The following is a 20,056-nucleotide window of genomic DNA, read 5'->3' as shown; positions in this document are numbered from 1 at the left end:
GCTATAATTTTGATTGTGCCAAAGATACAGTATGTACACCACAACTAATACAGCAGCACACAATAAGCCAAATTCCTGGCTGTATATGAGTCTATTGTTTGTTGTAATGAGCTGTCACATTTCTTTGTGTTTTTTGTATATCAGGATGTAATTCAAACACCCTAAGTCAGACTGTGCTGGTCATCAAAATCTTTACTGTATGGACAGAAAAATCACTAGTGAGTAATGTTTCAGTTCAGACTGTTTGCGTTTAATTGAAAATAATTTACCTGCCATTCGCACAGGAGAAAATCCACAGTGATAGTCTCTATTGAACTACAGGTAGGTAGGTGAAGAGAATCTACCAGCTGGTGAAAAACTAAACATACTAATGTGTTTTTATATTTAGTCTGTATTTATTAATTTATCTTTTTAAATTTTAAATTCACAGTTCAAAATACCTGATATTTTGAAAATAATCCAGTGAAAGAATTATGTTTTAAAATATTTCAATCTTTCTCACTCTCTCAAAATAGTTGAAATATCACACTCTTCTTGTTCTTAACATTAGCCATGTCATACATATTGCATACCAGGGATTTTTCCTGCCTTTCATCCAAAGCTGCTAGGATAAGAAAACCCAGTATGGGAGATTTTTTTAATGCAATATTAAAGTCATTAATTGTAAGCACATTGTCTTGGAGCAGGATATGTTTTGTGCTGTAGGCATTTAGAGAAAAAACCCTCAAACCTTAAAATTCACCTTCACCACAAATTGGCCCATTCTGAGCAAGAAAAGGAAAAGAAGAAAAGTGCTCAATACAAATGACATAGAAAATATTTTAAAAATTACAAAATTGTTCATATTCACTGTTTGTTTTTTGGTTATGCTTGCTTTTATCAAACAAAAACAAAACCCAGATAATAAACTATGTTGTATAGTAAGCTTCCACTAACATTTAACTAATATTATATCCAAACCAGTTACACAATGAAGGAAAACTAAAACTAAACTGTATTTCCATGTAAGGTCAGAAATAATACAGAAATAAAAACTAATATAAAAAAGCAAAACTATAATAATCCTGGATTGTATGTCTTCAGTTTCATTCGCACATGTTCCAGCATATACTCCATGTGTTTGAAGCAATCAGAATAAAGGGTATATTTCACTATAGAGTGTATACATTTTGGTATATAGTGTGAGCATTTCAGTGCACATTGTAAAAGTTTCACTGTATAGTGAATGCATTTCAATATATAATTTATGTTTATCACAGCTGAGTGTATACACATCAGTATGTAGTATGTTTCACTATGCAGTGTATGTATCCTAAATATGCAGTTTTTTAATTATAATATTTAATGTGTTTCTGTGTACAGTGTATGGATATCAGTTTGTAATATAAGCATTTGTGTGTACAGTGTGTGCATTTCAGTTTGCAGTATAAGCATTTGTGTAGTGCATACATTTCAGTTTGCAGTGTATGAATTCTAGTGCATAACTGACTGTGTTGGTTCAAATGGGTAACCATGAGCAGGTCATTTCACCTGCCTTGCTCCAATTGTAAAAATCAAAAGAACTGTAACCAGTTGTATCTCAGATGTTGCCTTGGATAAAGGCACAAGTCAAATAATAAATAATTATAATTTTATTAGGTCACGGGAGCTATTTACTCTTAAACATGCTATATACAGTTATCCTTGAGTAAAACTTTCCTGCATTAGATCAATTTCTGCTTTTCCTAGGGCAGTTGCATTTTTGATGGTCATTGCAAAACACAGTTTTTCAGTAAAGTGTATTCTTTTGAATTGAAACTGGTAATTATAAGAAATAATGTGAAATTTGAGTTTATGTTATTATAATTATTATTAGGGCCAAGTGATATGAACATAAATTAATATTACGATTATTTTGACCTAATTTGCGGTATTTCTACATATGTTCTTAAAACACTTTAAATATTGAAAACAACACCATATAAACATGTATACCAAGCAGCAAATATACATTTTTCTATATAAAGTCCAAAACCTGTATATTTTCTCACAACAATATGAAGTATTAGAGAAGGAAACTTTTTTCTTTTTTAAAATAAGTTTCACAAATAGCTATGCTTTATAGAAGCAGCTCAAATAACATGTTTTTTTCTACTATTTTTGTTTTGTATCTTATCTAGTTGTATTTGAGCTTCCATTGTTGGTATTGCGTATGTGTCTTCCAGTCAGTAAACATTGCTGTTTCTCTCTGACTGTTTTACATAAGACAAAGCTAATCACTGATCATAATAGTTGTGCATGTGTGTATATTATATACATACAGTTTTATGGTTAACATCATTTGTAATGGTTCCAAATTGTGTGATTTGCATACCTGTTCTTTTTCTTGTTTGTGACTGTCTATGATGCATGTGGGTTCCTATTTTATAATATTTACCAGTATAGTATGTATTGCTTTGGCAGCCGTGCAATTTCATATTTTGCATCTAATGTTTTTAACACCTTTAATCATCTTTGTTTCTCTGTGGAATAGAAAGGTATTTTACCCAGCTGGTGCCGTGAAAGAATCTTTTAAGATGTGCTTGATGTGCTTAAAATTCAGAGGGGGGCAGTGAAATTTCATGGGACACAAAGCCATTTTAATGACCCAGGGAAGCTTTACTTTCTCTTTCATTCTCAATAAATAGTGAAGTAACATCTCCCTATTATAATCTATCCTAAGCAGTGGGTTCAACTGCTAAATAAACTTTTCAGGGCTAACTACCGCCAGCTTTCTGCAGAGTGCAGAGTATTCATAAATGCTAATACAAAACGGATATGCTATATGTTGAATATCCATTACAGTAATCCCTCCTCCATCGCGGGGGTTGCGTTCCAGAGCCACCCGCGAAATAAGAAAATCCGCGAAGTAGAAACCATATGTTTATATGGTTATTTTTATATTGTCATGCTTGGGTCACAGATTTGCGCAGAAACACAGGAGGTTGTAGAGAGACAGGAATGTTATTCAAACACTGCAAACAAACATTTGTCTCTTTTTCAAAAGTTTAAACTGTGCTCCATGACAAGACAGAGATGACAGTTCCAACTCACAATTAAAAGAATGCAAACATATCTTCCTCTTCAAAGGAGTGCGTGTCAGGAGCAGTGACTGTCACAGAGATAGAGAGAAAAGCAAACAAATCAATAGGGCTGTTTGGCTTAAGTATGCGAAGCACCGCGGCACAAAGCTGTTGAAGGCGTCAGCTCACACCCCCTCCGTCAGGAGCAAACAAAGAGAGAGAGAGATAGAGAGAGACATTTGTTTTTCAAGCACAAATCAATACGTGCCCTTCGAGCTTTTAAGTATGCGAAGCACCGTGCAGCATGTCGTTTCAGGAAGCAGCTGCACAAAAGATAGCAACGTGAAGATAATCTTTCAGCATTTTTAGACGAGCGTCCGTATCGTCTAGGTGTGCGAACAGCCCCCCTGCTCAATCCCCCTACGTCAGGATCAGAGAAAGTCAGCGCAAGAGAAAGAGAAAAGTAAGCTGGGTAGCTTCTTAGCCATCTGCCAATAGCGTCCCTTGTATGAAATCAACTGGGCAAACCAACTGAGGAAGCATGTACCAGAAATTAAAAGACCCATTGTCCGCAGAAACCCGCGAAGCAGCGAAAAATCCGCGATATATATTTAAATATGCTTACATATAAAATCCGCGATGGAGTGAAGCCACGAAAGGTGAAGCGCGATATAGCGAGGGATTACTGTATTGTAATTAAGAAGCTAACAACCAGTAACTCACATCATACAATAACAACATTTATTTATATAGCACATTTTCATTCAATCAATGTAGCTCAAAGTGCTTTACATGATGAAGAAAGAGAAAAAAGAAAAATTAAAATTAGGGAACACTAATTAACATAGAATAAAAGTAACGTCTGATGGCCAGGGAGGACAGAAAAAACAAAAATAAGTCAGCACAACGTTAATCCTCATCCATCAATTTAAAATATTTCTGAAATGTTACAAGGTGGAAAAAGCAGCAGCCTTCATAGTTTTCTTTTGCGTGACAGATGAATGCAACTAATTTTGAAGTAAGTTTTAACCTCATGTGATTGGATTAAAATTACTTCCAGTTACAGAATCCGTGCCTGCTCATATGCTCATTATTTATTTCCATCACTGTTGGCACTCATTGAACTATTACTCCTTGTTTGAATTTGGGTCCCCACTTAGATAGATAGATAGATAGATAGATAGATAGATAGATAGATAGATAGATAGATAGATAGATAGATAGATAGATAGATAGATAGATAGATAGATAGATAGATAGATAGATAGATAGATAGATAGATAGATAGATAGATAGATAGATAGATAGATAGATAGATAGATAGATAGATACTTTATTAATCCCAACTTAGCACCTTTTGGTCTGATAGTGGCCTCTGCAAATATATAGGGTCAATTTGTACATACACTCTTGTTATCAGATGAAGTACAGGGCTGAGATTGGTGTAGTACATTGTGAAATGTAGGTTGGGGGAAGTTGGATTTCTTCATCCTTGTAAAATCTTCTTTCTTAACAGACCATGTCTAGTAGCAGAATGGGCAATACCCAATTTATCCTACAATCTGTTCAGTTGTTTTCTGTCTAGCACCCAGTGCTACTGACGTTGGCATTGGCTTCATTAGACCCTAAGCTGTATAAATGGGTTAATAAATAGATGAGTAATTGAGTGTGTTAACACTTAATACATTTTAAACTTGTGCACGTATGTTCACTGTGAAGGACTTTTAGGTTTGGTGGGCTGTTGAGCAAATAGTGCCTGTGTTGAGGGAGTGGCAGGCCCTGTCACTTATCTTTGCTGGTTTCAGTATACCCCCTTCTACAGGAGCCAGTGATAGTACATACAGGCAACCGTGCTACCTAACATTGTGTGGTATTGGGTGTAGTTGATCATTTTTGATAGCTTAAAATAGTTGTCAGAATTGTGAAAAGAAGAATAACACATTTGTTCCAGAAAAGTGAACATGCTTTTATATGTACAATATGTATGTGCTGGGTAAAAATAATAAACTCTCTTTATTGGCTTCAATTAGTGAAAAGTCAAGCAAAATGACACCTTTTATTGGCCAACTATAAAGATTACAATATGCAAGCTTTTGAGGCAACTCAGGCCCGTGTGTCATTTTGCTTGACTTTTCACTACATTCATAATGGCTAAAGTGGTACAACACCCTATTACCATTGGCTTCAACTAAAAATACTGGTAATACTTTGTGCACGGTATATATTTCATTAGTAGTTTTTAAACTGTCTTTTCTCTCATTTCTCCTTCAGCAAGGTGCTTACTACACACAACCATTATATGCTGCTCCACCACATGTCATTCATCACACCACAGTTGTTCAGCCTAATGGGATGCCTGCTGCAATGTATGCCCCTTCTATCCCACCTCCTAGAGCTACTGGTGTGGCAATGGGCATGGTAGCAGGGACAACAATGGCAATGTCAGCAGGTAAGTACATTGGTATCTAAATGTGTATATGACGATTAAGTGTATTCATATGCTGGATAAATGTAAAATGTTTCTTTTGAGTATAAATATGAAAGATACAGTTAGCAATTTAGCAAATTAGCAGCTATACTTTCATAATTAATGAGATGTGTACCTTATACAGTTCCCTTAAAACAATTTGATTTCTACAAACAACCTTCTCTACAGATGGTTGAATTGTGATTTTTTTTTTGGTCATGTAATTAAATAGAAGGATTATTTACAAATGAAAAGTAATAGAAAATATATATTTATTTAACATGGTTACTTTTATACTGTTTATTGTTTTGTTTGTTTGGTTTAGGCACTTTGCTGACAACTCATTCCCCAACTGCAGTTGCTCCTCATCCAGTTACAATGCCTGCCTATAGGCCACCAGGAACACCTACCTATAGCTATGTGCCTCCACAATGGTGAGCTGTCTGACAGTGTAGGTATTCATATTTAAATATTCATGTCTTGTTGATTTTTTTCTTCTTTAACCATTTTCTTGCATTATTGGGCACATAATCCATTTATAGTAAAGCAGCTTTATTGTGACATTTCTTCTAAAGCAAGTGTTTTGCTTTATGGCTACATAAATGAAGTGAATACTATGGCTGACCCAGTGGCGGATGATATCATCCATTTCCAATTGACTGGGCACAAACCAGTTTAGCTGAGGTAGGGCAGCCTGATTAGTTTGAATGGGAAGAGCATAGGTATGTGGTGCTCTCAGACTATTGAGTGCCCATGGTTTCTTACTGTTTACATTGCTTTGTTATGTAGCTCAGTATTTTTTAACATGGTCACTAACTGTGGCTGTGCAAGTTGAAATTCTTTTGAGACTTTGTCTGGTTTGCCCGTTTTTGTGCTGAAATATTTTGCATAACCTATGCAGTGAGATTTGGGTGGCATACAAGGAGAGTGGTGGTGTGGTGATGTTTGCTTTGTCTTGTGGGCAGTGCTTAAAGTGGGCAAGTACCAGTGGTGCTTGATACTTCATTGGAATCCTCCCTCCTATCGATATCATGTATTAATATACACACGTGCTCCAACCTCCAATTTGAAGCCTCCCACCCTATAATGTAAAAGTAATAGTGAATTGGGAGGAGGAACAAAATGCTATCTAAACAAAATACTGCCAGGAATTTGGTTCCACTTCATCACTACTTGCGGGCAAGTAGGAATGAAATTGTACTGTGTATACAAGACTTGCAGGTTAGGTGAATTTGCAAGACTAAGTTGGCCCTAATGTGTGTTTGGTGTGTGAGTGTCTGTACAGGATTTCTTCCTGCCTTCCGCCCAGTGCTAGCTGGGAAAGGCTCCAGAGTCCCAGTTTCTGGATTAAGTGAGTTCAAAAATGCCACGACTATATACTTTGTATATCAAAACAATATGGCATAGTGATTGTAGCAATGTTACATGAACTTGGAACAAATTACCTTTTAGTCACTGTAATAACATTACTGAATACTGCTACTTGTACAGCAGCAGTCTGTGAGACAACAAAACTAACTCCTGCATCCCTAGCTAAAACACACACCATTCATCGACCACCTAGTATAGATGCTTTCCTCGGTATATGGGTAGAGCAGCTAATTATTTGTAATCCATAAGCATCTTTCCATCTCTCCAAATCCCATTCCCTGATGATTTAAAGTGACAATGTGAACTTTTAAGACATTATATGGCTTCAAAAGACATGTTCACACAATAAATGTGTCTCACCATTTTTTATTTATAGGTTTGCATTTGAAAATGTTCAGTAGAGCTGTTGGATTATATCGATAAAGTGATTTTCATCTTTCCTTTCACACATTTTTGAAATCTGCCTGTTGAAAATGTATTTTCAGGAACCCAAAGTTGCTGCCAAGTCTAGTTCATGAAGTATGCTGAATGATTTTCCTACTAAAAGAAATGTCATGTTTAAATGACTTAACAGTTTGTTTACAAAGCTTTTCAGTAAGAGGCATTAAGGCAAAACATAATCTACATTATACTAGGATTGGAGAGAAGACACACATTTCTTTGTAGGAAAGCAACTTGCCATAGGCTACCATCTCATGGTGAGCATGATGAAGCAAACTGTGTCAAGCAGTTCCATTCTTTCTGTTGGATGGGGTATTACTTTAATATATGTTGATTTATTTTAGTGATAATTTGCTAATATTTAATTGCTTGATTCATGCCTGTACTTATTCTAGTTTTATTTTAAATAAGCATAAAATAAAATATTCTTCAGATGTTTCTTTAAACTAGTCCTAATATCAGAGTAGTTATTGGTTACAGCAGTGGGTTTGCATGCTGTGTGATACACATGCAGCTCTCAGGTGATACGTGAGGGAAACTTTGCTCCCTTTCGCTGTTCTCCTACTACAACACTTCGCTCCCATATTGTCCAAAACAAATGCCAATTTTAAGTCTCCCTCTTCTTACTTGGGTTTCCATGGTGACCCCATCCTCTTACTTCCTATCTCTTTGCAACCACCCTGGATTTCAGACTGCTTGGAAACCGAAATTTTTGTGAAAAAGAGTTGTAACACATGGGTGCCGTCTTTTTCTCCCTTTCTCCCACTGAGAAGTTAGCACAGTGTGTTTGTCCATTTCTTTCTCTCTCAGGTCCACTCCACCAACATTACAATATTTTTAGTTTTGGTAAATGCTTTTTGTGCACCATCATTTTTGTAACATTTGTATAATTAGTCAAATGAATGAAGAAGATATACGCAACCTTGAGGAACAATGAGGATCAAAGACAATGTAAACAAGTCTTAATAATAAACACATCTAACATATTTTTGTGTTTACTAAACAACAATAGAAAGCTTTTGTTTAGGACAGGGTTGTCAACGTTCAGGAACCCTTGTCCTTTTTTTAACTTGAAGTAATATGTAAATTGTGAATACACCTTTTTCTCTGAATTCACATGTAACTGTAAAATTTTAGTATATTAAAAGTATGAAAATTTTAGGCTTTCAATTTTTTTATTCCTTATCTACTCACACTACTGTTCTTACATAAAAAGTCATTTATTAAAAAAGCATTTGTCATACATAAGAAAATCTAAAAGACACACACCCATACCTACACAAAAACTATTGGTAATCACTTGTTAAAACCAAAATACAATATTAGGGTTAGGGGATTTAAGATACCTCACCTTTAGTTGTTTGTGTCTAATCAGGGTTCAGTACCTACCACTTTGTGTTCGGAATTTGTTCAGTCTTAAATTATTTCAAAACATTCAATTTTGGTGAGGAACATTCAATTTTGGTGAGAATATGCCAAGAAAAAAGCTTGTGAAACCCCTGTTCTTGAAATGTCGAGCAGCCTTTGGTTACATATGCGTTAGTAGTGTGCTGTAGTCTAAGCATTTACTTTGATATGAATAGGTCTACTATTATCCCAAATCATACAGGATTACTTACTGTTATCAGTAATTAAGATGCAAGATCGTGCTGACCCTTACAGCATTGGGTTTATATCTGTTGAGGGGGCCCTGACTAGATGATTAAACTTTTTTTTTTTTTTGTGCCTCTGCTTATAAAATGTTTGTGAACTTCTACAATGAACTGTTTACATTTAGACAAGTGATATTCCTCTTTTAATTTTACAGTGTGAACTAAAAAAATTTAAGAACAATTAAATTATAGCTGCTTTGTTTTTCTTAGTCTCAAAACTTTCACTTAGTCCTTTTTAGTCATACTTATTTACTCATTTAAAAATTGCATAAAATAATGTAAAGACATTCTTTACAATCTGATTTTTTTTAAGAACGGCAACCTTGGCAGGGCTGTTGCTGCCCCTTCAAATGTATGAAATTCACTTGTGTATTACATTCTATTGATGATTAGTTTATGAGGACAAACTATATATATTTTTTTAAATGGCACAGGTGATATTTTGAATCGAATTGCAGGTACAAATCGAGAATCAAAGTGAATTGACAAGTCACCATTAATTAACAGCGCTAAAGCTCGGTGAAGTCATACATAATTTCACCTGTCTGTGTTTTCTTAAACACTAACTTTAGTAAATGTTACTTTGAAAGGCTATGCATGCTCATCAGTCAGGGATTTTATATATATAGATATATATATGTTTCCTCCCACAGTCCAAAGACATGCAGGTTAGGTGGACTGGCGTTTCTAAATTGGCCCTAGTGTGTGCTTGGTGTGTGGGTGTGTTTGTGTGTGTCCTGTGGTGGGTTGGCACCCTGCCCAGGATTGTTTCCTGCCTTGTGCCCTGTGTTGGCTGGGATTGGCTCCAGCAGACCCCCGTGACCCTGTGTTCGGATTCAGCGGGTTGGAAAATGGATGGATGGATGGATAGATATATATATATAGATATGGATATCTATATTCATAGCATCCGTAGTCTGAGTCTCAATCTGATTGTATGAGTGGTTACCTACGAGGTAACGCATGTGGTTGGTCTGCCACTCTGCAAACATCTGCCACGGGGCCCTCTCAGTTCCGAGAAGCAGATCATAGAATGTTACATAGTTTACTGTCAAATAATGCGAAGAGTACGCAACATGTATTTCGCCCTTATTTGGGCCCATCAGGCGTACACACTCCATTGCACCCCTCTCAGGGATCGAACCTCGGACGTCAGAAACGAAGCCTCTTTACACTGTGTGGTTCTTTTATTTGAACATTCTATGATCTGTTTCTCGCAACTGAGAGGGCCCCGTGGCGGATGTTTGCAGACTGGCAGACCAACCACATGTGTTACCTGGTAGGTAACCTCCCATACAATCGTGGCGCAGTGTAAAGAGGCTTCGCTTCTGACACTGACATCCGAGGTTCAATCCCCAAGAGGGGTGCAATGGATTATGTATGCCTGATGAGCCCAAATAAGGGCGAAACACGTGTCGCATACTCTTTGCATTATTTGACAGTAAACTATGTATATAGATATATAGATATATCTGAAAATATAAAAGGTAAAGCCGTCACTGACTCCTCACTAATTCTCCCACTTTCCATATAGGTGGGAAGCTGAAATTTTGCGTGCTCATTCCTTGCAGTGTACTTACAAAAAGTTATGTATGTTTCATGTCCTGCTGCAACACCCAAGGGGGGGGGAATGGGTGTATTCTCTAAACTGTATATATAGATAGGGGAAACCTCTCCTCACTATTTCTGCGACTTCCAATATACGTAGGAACCCCAAATTTCCCATGCTTATCCTTTACACTGTACTTACAAACGTTAAGTATGTTTTATTTCGTGCCATACCCATATTTATCTACTAGCAAAATACCCGTGCTTCGCAGCGGCAAAGTACTGCTTTAAAATTTTTATTAAGAAGAAAAGTAAACCTTTTTAAACTGAAGGAAAATATACCAATAATTATTTGTTAATTAGGGAGAGGGAAGTCTGGGCATCTCTGCTCAAGCTGCTGCCCCCGCGACCTGACCTCGGGTAAGCGGGAGACAATGGCTGGATGGATGGATGGATGGATGGATGGATGGATGGATGGATGGATGGATATTTGTTAATTATCTCTTTGTATACCACATTGTCAGTTTGGCCCTCCGCTTGTAATATGACCAAGCTGTGCGCTGAGCTTACTCTTGAGCATGCAACGTATAGTTGGCCATGTGAAAAGCAATCTTGGCTCAAATCAATGCCAACCTTTTGTAGGGTCTGTCCCTAAGACTTATTAATTGTCATTGCGAAGCAGAGCCTTACTGGAAATTGGAGGCATTTGAATTGAAATGGGTTTCATCGATAACTTCGCATCCAGCTTTTGGGAGTTTAAACATTCATAAACATCAAAGTGTCCACTACTCAAATCGTCACCTGTGAATCTAAGATGTTTAAGAGGCATTGGCGGTTGTCCAAAGGTGTAAAATATTTGGCCATTTCGGTACACTTGAAAGCGAAAACCGAACAATTCAGCGGCAGTCATCAACTCACATGCAGAACCATAGGTGAAGGGCTTAAGCATTTCACTCTTATAGTGCTCCTGTGTAGTATAATTATCTCCTGTACCGTCATCAGTCCACACCTTGAACCTGTCCCAGTCATTCAATACATAAGACACAATGTTCCTCCGGATATCAAGAGTGAGCCTGATATGGCTGTGCAATATGTAACACAGAGAATGGAAAAGGCAGTCGCCATCGCCGGGCATGGAAACCACTCAGTAAGTGACAGTTCTTTGATCGATGGTGATCACCTCAATAGACATGTTAATGGGGGTACGATTGGAATGATAAAGGAAATAAAGTCTAAAATACCTACACAATAACTATAATCGTAATAAACGAACAATAAAACAGCAGAGAAGCCGTGGATTAAATAAAAAGGCTGCAGTTATCAGCAGGGAGACGTGAATACCGTAGCGAAGCAAGGAAAGGAATGAAGAGACTGGAGCGACAGACAGCCTTATATAAGCAGGTAGCCAACTACGTGGGAGGCTTGGGGATGGGGGACCCAACGCCGCCTCACACTGCGACCGAGCTGCAGGCTATGGACGTAAGTAGGACTCAGTTAGCATTGGGAACCCGCGTGCCAAATTTCTTGAAGATGGGCCCATAAGTAACTAAGACCGTTGGAAAGTTCAATATGGCAGCCGACAGTGGTTTCAGTTTCGGTCAGCGCAGGGAAGCTGCCTACCAAATTTCGTGCAGATGGGGCCATAAATAAGAAAGTTTAACATGGTGGACGTTGTCGACCGTTATGACCGTTACGCGTAGAATTTCGAAATGAAACCTTCTTAACTTTTCTAAGTAAGCTGTAAGGAATGAGCCTGCCAAGTTTCAGCCTTCTACCTACACGGGAAGTTGGAGAATTAGTGATGAGTGAGTCAGTGAGGGCTTTGCCTTTTATTAGTATAGATTTATTTATATATATATATATATATATATATATATATATATATATATATATATATATATATATATATATATATATATACAGTGGTGTGAAAAACTATTTGCCCCCTTCCTGATTTCTTATTCTTTTGCATGTTTGTCACACAAAATGTTTCTGATCATCAAACACATTTAACCATTAGTCAAATATAACACAAGTAAACACAAAATGCAGTTTGTAAATGGTGGTTTTTATTATTTAGGGAGAAAAAAAAATCCAAACCTACGTGGCCCTGTGTGAAAAAGTAATTGCCCCCTGAACCTAATAACTGGTTGGGCCACCCTTAGCAGCAATAACTGCAATCAAGTGTTTGCGATAACTTGCAATGAGTCTTTTACAGCGCTCTGGAGGAATTTTGGCCCACTCATCTTTGCAAAATTGTTGTAATTCAGCTTTATTTGAGGGTTTTCTAGCATGAACCGCCTTTTTAAGGTCATGCCATAGCATCTCAATTGGATTCAGGTCAGGACTTTGACTAGGCCACTCCAAAGTCTTCATTTTGTTTTTCTTCAGCCATTCAGAGGTGGATTTGCTGGTGTGTTTTGGGTCATTGTCCTGTTGCAGCACCCAAGATCGCTTCAGCTTGAGTTGACGAACAGATGGCCGGACATTCTCCTTCAGGATTTTTTGGTAGACAGTAGACTTCATGGTTCCATCTATCACAGCAAGCCTTCCAGGTCCTGAAGCAGCAAAACAACCCCAGACCATCACACTACCACCACCATATTTTACTGTTGGTATGATGTTCTTTTTCTGAAATGCTGTGTTCCTTTTACGCCAGATGTAACGGGACATTTGCCTTCCAAAAAGTTCAACTTTTGTCTCATCAGTCCACAAGGTATTTTCCCAAAAGTCTTGGCAATCATTGAGATGTTTCTTAGCAAAATTGAGACGAGCCCTAATGTTCTTTTTGCTTAACAGTGGTTTGCGTCTTGGAAATCTGCCATGCAGGCCGTTTTTGCCCAGTCTCTTTCTTATGGTGGAGTCGTGAACACTGACCTTAATTGAGGCAAGTGAGGCCTGCAGTTCTTTAGACGTTGTCCTGGGGTCTTTTGTGACCTCTCGGATGAGTCGTCTCTGCGCTCTTGGGGTAATTTTGGTCGGCCGGCCACTCCTGGGAAGGTTCACCACTGTTCCATGTTTTTGCCATTTGTGGATAATGGCTCTCACTGTGGTTCGCTGGAGTCCCAAAGCTTTAGAAATGGCTTTATAACCTTTACCAGACTGATAGATCTCAATTACTTCTGTTCTCATTTGTTCCTGAATTTCTTTGGATCTTGGCATGATGTCTAGCTTTTGAGGTGCTTTTGGTCTACTTCTCTGTGTCAGGCAGCTCCTATTTAAGTGATTTCTTGATTGAAACAGGTGTGGCAGTAATCAGGCCTGGGGGTGGCTACGGAAATTGAACTCAGGTGTGATACACCACAGTTAGGTTATTTTTTAACAAGGGGGCAATTACTTTTTCACACAGGGCCATGTAGGTTTGGATTTTTTTTCTCCCTAAATAATAAAAACCATCATTTAAAAACTGCATTTTGTGTTTACTTGTGTTATATTTGACTAATGGTTAAATGTGTTTGATGATCAGAAACATTTTGTGTGACAAACATGCAAAAGAATTAAGAAATCAGGAAGGGGGCAAATAGTTTTTCACACCACTGTATGTGTATATATATATATATATATATAAAATATATGATGGGCCATTCAGGAAAAAAAGATTGGTTCATAAATAAATAAATTGGTTCAGATATATGTATATGTATGTATATATGTTCAGATATACAGTATACATTGGTTTGAATACATCTGTTCAGATATATATATTGGTTTAGATACATTGGTTGAGATACAGTGCATCTGGAAAGTTTTCACAGCGCATCACTTTTTCCAAATTTTGTTATGTTACAGCCTCAGTTCATTCAACTTAAAACCTTCACATCCCAACCCACCGCTGTTACTTCTGGTGTGCCCCAGGGCTCTGTCCTGGGGCCTCTTCTTTTTATTATTTACCTTCTTCCCCTTGGCAATATTTTTCGCAAATATAACATTAATTTTCACTGTTATGCTGATGACACCCAGCTCTACCTTGCTGGTAATCCCACCTCCTCGTTTCCACCACCCTCGCTTATTGACTGCATTGCTGAAATTAAATCCTGGTTTTCTTCGAATTTTCTTAAATTAAACAGTGACAAAACTGAGGTTCTCCTCATTGGTTCAAAATCATCATTATCCAAAACCAATAATCTTTCTCTTATTATTGATAACTCTGTTGTTTCCCCATCATCTCAGGTCAAGAGTCTGGGTGTCATCCTCGACAGTACTCTATCTTTCCAATGTCACATTAATAACATCACCTGGTCTGCTTACTTCCACCTACGTAATATTAATCGCATTCGCCCCTCCCTCACTCCTCATACTACTGCCATTCTTGTTCATAGTCTTGTCACTTCTCGGCTGGACTACTGCAATTCACTCCTCTTTGGTCTCCCTAATAAATCTCTTCATAAGCTTCAGTTAGTCCAGAATTCTGCAGCACGTATCATCACTCAAATCCCATCTATTCACCATATTACTCCGGTCTTGCAGCAGCTTCATTGGCTCCCGATCAAGTTTCGTATTGATTTTAAGATTCTACTATTAACATTTAAGGCCATCCATATCTGTCTGACCTTCTTCATGTTGCCATTCCATCCCGTAACCTTAGATCCTCTTCCTCCACCCATCTGACTATCCCTCCCGCCCGTCTAACCACCATGGGGAGCAGAGCTTTCAGCCGTTCTGCTCCCAAGCTCTGGAATTCATTGCCTGCGGATCTCCGAAATATCAAATCATATTCATCCTTCAAATATAAACTTAAAACACATCTGTTTAAAATGGCTTTTTCTTTTTCCTCCTGATTATAATGGTTTTGTTTGGTTTTAATTTCTAGATTTTCTGATGTTTTAAGTTTTTTATAATTGTGTCTTTTATTTAATTATTTATTTATTTATTTATTTATTGTTTGTTCGGTGTCCTTGAGTTCCCTTAAAGGCGCCTTGTATAAATAAAATGTATTATTATTATTATTATTATTATTCCAAAATGGATTAAATTCATTTTTTCCTCAGAATTCTACACACAACACCCCATAATGACAACGTGAAAAAAGTTTACTTGAGGTTTTTGCAAGTTTATTAAAAATAAAAAAATTGAGAAAGCACATGTACTGTACATAAGTATTCACAGCATCCTGTTTCCCCTGATCATCCTTGAGAAGTAAACCCTCATGTTTATTCTTAAGGCAATATGTTGGTCTTAGGCCATAGGTATGAAGACTTCAGACATACTTTAATTTTGTTGGCGCGTGTTCCTCTTGGGACAACTGGTAAGGTCTGCTGGAAGTCTCTAGCCAGCAAGACTGTCAAGCCTGCCATCATTTTTGTCATGTTTCTGTTGTCTTATAGGGTCCTGTCTAAAGCCTTAACACCTGGTCTGTGTGCCATAGTGCATTCATCTCATATGAGCTTACATTTGCGCAGCTCTTGTGCCATGGTGCTTTGCTTGGATATGTTACACATAGGGGAATCAGTATGGGTGATGTTTAGAGGTAGCCTGAAAGAAGAATGAGCAGTCCTTCCACCCATGAAGCGGTGGAGCAAAGAAGGGAGCAGTGAGCACGACGAACAGGTGAGGAAATTAAGGAAGCGAATGAGGAGGCACCAGAGCGCGGGATGTCGTTAATGTATATAGGCAGGGAGCCAACCACGTGGTAGGTGTGCAGACACCGGCCATGTGGAAAAAGGATGGGGGACCGGATGTATCCCTTGTGTATCTCTGCCATGAAATAAATCCTCTGTTAACGGAAATAAGGAATGAAACTGCCAAAAGGAGAGGTAATTTTCGAAAGTTCCTTACGGCATAATGTTGAGAACCGCCAAAAAAGACATTATTTTTGAAAGTTCGTTATGGGGCACACCACGAAATGAAACATACTTAACGTTTGTGAGCATGGGAAATTTGGGCTTCTTACATATATTGGAAGTAACAGAAATAGTGAGGAGGAGTTTCTCCTATCTATATATACATTAGGGGGTACATCTGTTCCCACGTCCCCCCCCACACCCCTTGGGTGTTGCAGTAGGACATGAAACATACCTACCTTTTGTAAGTACACTGCAAGGAATGAGCATGCGAAATTTCAGCTTCCCACCTATATGGAAAGTGGGAGAATTAGTGATGAGTCAGTCAGGGCTTTGCCTTTTGTGTATATACTGTGTGCGTGTGTGTGTGTGTATATATAATATATATAATACATACAGTGGGGCAAAAAAGTATTTAGTCAGCCACCAATTGTGCAAGTTCTCCCACTTAAAAAGATGAGAGAGGCCTGTAATTTACATCATAGGTATACCTCAACTATGAGAGACAAAATGAGAAAAAAAAATCCAGAAAATCACATTGACTGATTTTTAAAGAATTTATTTGCAAATTATGGTGGAAAAAAAGTATTTGGTCACCTACAAACAAGCAAGATTTCTGATTCTCACAGACCTGTAACTTCTTCTGTAAGAGGCTCCTCTGTCCTCCACTCGTTACCTGTATTAATGGCACCTGTTTGAACTCGTTATCAATATAAAAGACACCTGTCCACAACCTCAAACAGTCACACTCCAAACTCCACTATGGCCAAGACCAAAGAGCTGTCAAAGGACACCAGAAACAAAATTGTAGACCTGCACCAGGCTGGGAAGACTGAATCTGCAATAGGTAAGCAGCTTGGTGTGAAGAAATTAACTGTGGGAGCAATTATTAGAAAATTAAATACATACAAGACCACTGATAATCTCCCTCGATCTGGGGCTCCACGTAAGATCTCACCCCGTGGGGTCAAAATGATCACAAGAACGGTGAGCAAAAATCCCAGAACCACACGGGGGGACCTAGTGAATGACCTGCAGAGAGCTGGGACCAAAGTAACGAAGGCTACCATCAGTAACACACTACGCCGCCAGGGACTCAAATCCTGCAGTGCCAGACGTGTCCCCCTGCTTAAGCCAGGCCCGTCTGAAGTTTGCTAGAGAGCTTTTAATAATAATAATAATAATACATTTTATTTATATAGCGCCTTTCCCATGCTCAAGGCACTTACAGAATAAATAAAGAACGGCAGAATATACAGTATATAGCATTGTAGCATTGGAAGATCTAGAAGAGAATTGGGAGAATGTCATATGGTCAGATGAAACCAAAATAGAACTTTTTGGTAAAAACTCTACTCGTCGTGTTTGGAGGAGAAAGAATTCTGAGTTGCATCCAGAGAACACCATACCTACTGTAAAGCATGGGGGTGGAAACATCATGCTTTGCGGCTGTTTTTCTGCAAAGGGACCAGGACGACTGATCCATGTAAAGGAAAGAATGAATGGGGCCATGTATCGTCAGATTTTGAGTGAAAACCTCCTTCCATCAGCAAGGGCATTGAAGATGAAACGTGGCTGGGTCTTTCAGCATAACAATGATCCCAAACACACCGCCTGGGTAACGAAGGAGTGGCTTCGTAAGAAGCATTTCAAGGTCCTGGAGTGGCCTAGCCAGTCTCCAGATCTCAACCCCATAGAAAATCTTTGGACTCTTCTGAATAGAATTTTAACACAGCTCCGTTTATGAGATACCGGGTGGTTGCTGGTGAAATGTAATATCTTGTCTGCATAGCATTCTTTACGGTAAACACTTATGGTCAGGGTGGCGTCATTATTTCTTTTGATGTAGATGTCCACACCCATTCAGAAGAGTCCACACCCATTGTAATACGAAGGAAACAAAAATGAATGAGAGACGCTATCTCTTCCATCTTTTCACTTCACGGATACTCAAAAACATTCATTAATTGGAGCTTACACAGAAGATGCCAAAAAACTCAGCAAACAATTGAATTGAATCAGAACCCCCACCCCACCTGGCACTCACTCCCTTATTCACCATAAGGTGTCTGAAGGTACAGAGCGCATCCTGGCCAAGTCAGGCATCAGAATAGCACACAAACCTACGAACAATCTGCGCACGGTCCTGTTTAATGCTAAAAACAAGAAATCGATAGCAGAAACACAAAACGCAGTTTATAGCATTCGATGCAGTTCTTGCTCAGCGGTATACATAGGACAAACTTCAAAAAGAATCGCAACACGTATACAGGAACATTGCAACGCCGTCAGAAGAAAGGACTCACTTTCATTGATCTACACGCATACTAAATCAACAGGACATACATTTAACTGGGACAATGTACAAGTAAAATTTAAGACCAGTACTAAAAGTGCCAGAGAGCTGGCCGAATCTTGGCTATCAAATGAGAACGCCATCAACAGACACTTGGACATAAATCCAGCATATGCAAACTTAAGAAGAACATGTTCATAATAAATAAATTGTACAGTAATCCCTCCTCCATTGCGGGGGTTGCGTTCCAGAGCCACCCGCGAAATAAGAAAATCCGCGAAGTAGAAACCATATGTTTATATGGTTATTTTTATATTGTCATGCTTGGGTCACAGATTTGCGCAGAAACACAGGAGGTTGTAGAGAGACAGGAACGTTATTCAAACACTGCAAACAAACATTTGTCTCTTTTTCAAAAGTTTAAACTGTGCTCCATGACAAGACAGAGATGACAGTTCAGTCTCACAATTAAAAGAATGCAAACATATCTTCCTCTTCAAAGGAGTGCGTGTCAGGAGCACAGGCTGTCAGAAACAGAGAGCAAAGCAAACAAATCAATAGGGCTGTTTGGCTTAAGTATGCGAAGCACCGCGGCACAAAGCTGTTGAAGGCGGCAGCTCACACCCCCCTCCGTCAGGAGCAGGGAGAGAGAGAGAGAGAGAGAGACAGATAAAAACAAAGAGTGAAAAATCAATACGTGCCCTTTGAGCTTTTAAGTATGTGAAGCACCGTGCAGCATGTCGCTTCACTAAGCAGCTGCACACAGAAGGTAGCAACGTGAAGATAATCTTTCAGCATTTTTAGACGAGCGTCCGTATCGTCTAGGTGTGCGAACAGCCCCCCTGCTCACACCCCCTACGTCAGGATCAGAGAAAGTCAGCGCAAGAGACACAGAGAAAAGTAAATTGGGTAGTTTCTCAGCCATCTGCCAATAGCGTCCCTTGTATGAAATCAATTGGGCAAACCAACTGAGGAAGCTTGTACCAGAAATTAAAAGACCCATTGTCCTCAGAAATCGGCGAACCAGCAAAAAATCTGCGATATATATTTAAATATGCTTACATATAAAATCCACGATAGAGTGAAGCCGCGAAAGACGAAGCGCGATATAGCGAGGGATCACTGTAAACCCAATACCCCCCCTGCCCCATCACACTGACTTAGCCACCCACCCCCCTCCATGTAATGTTTTGCTATATATTGCCTTTGATTCTTGTAAGTCTTAAGCATTATCCTCTGATGAAGACCCCTGGCAGGGGTTGAAAGCTCAGGAATAAAAACTACTTTATGATACGTGAAACATTTTTCTGCCTTTGTGGATCACCAGCTGCAAATATGCAAACCGTATCACAGACCTTCTCTTCCATATATATGTGTGTATGTATGTATGTATGTATGTGTATATATATATGTATGTATGTATGTATGTGTATATATATATGTGTATATATATATATATA

At 38.5% G+C, this 20,056-nt stretch overlaps 1 protein-coding gene across 4 annotated transcripts in view; it reads left to right on the top strand.

The window, feature by feature from the left end:
- The window catches only part of fam168b (family with sequence similarity 168 member B), a 108,566-nt gene that overhangs the window by 46,238 nt on the left and 42,272 nt on the right, over window positions 1-20,056 (top strand). For 2 of the 4 annotated variants that reach the window (XR_007934002.1, XM_051922066.1), the window contains exons 5-6: window positions 5,313-5,490; window positions 5,834-5,942. Coding sequence is in view for 2 of the 4 variants with exons in the window: in XM_051922066.1 (XP_051778026.1) it covers window positions 5,313-5,490; window positions 5,834-5,942 (287 nt within the window). In the remaining 2 variants the exon portion in view is untranslated. Of the gene's footprint in view, window positions 1-5,312; window positions 5,491-5,833; window positions 5,960-20,056 lie in introns of all 4 variants that reach the window. The other 2 variants (XR_007934001.1, XM_051922067.1) reach the window with 1 other exon arrangement.

This window comes from Erpetoichthys calabaricus, chromosome 2, assembly GCF_900747795.2.
Source record: "Erpetoichthys calabaricus chromosome 2, fErpCal1.3, whole genome shotgun sequence".
NCBI lineage: Eukaryota > Metazoa > Chordata > Cladistia > Polypteriformes > Polypteridae > Erpetoichthys > Erpetoichthys calabaricus.
This window is presented reverse-complemented; position numbering and strand designations above follow the sequence as displayed.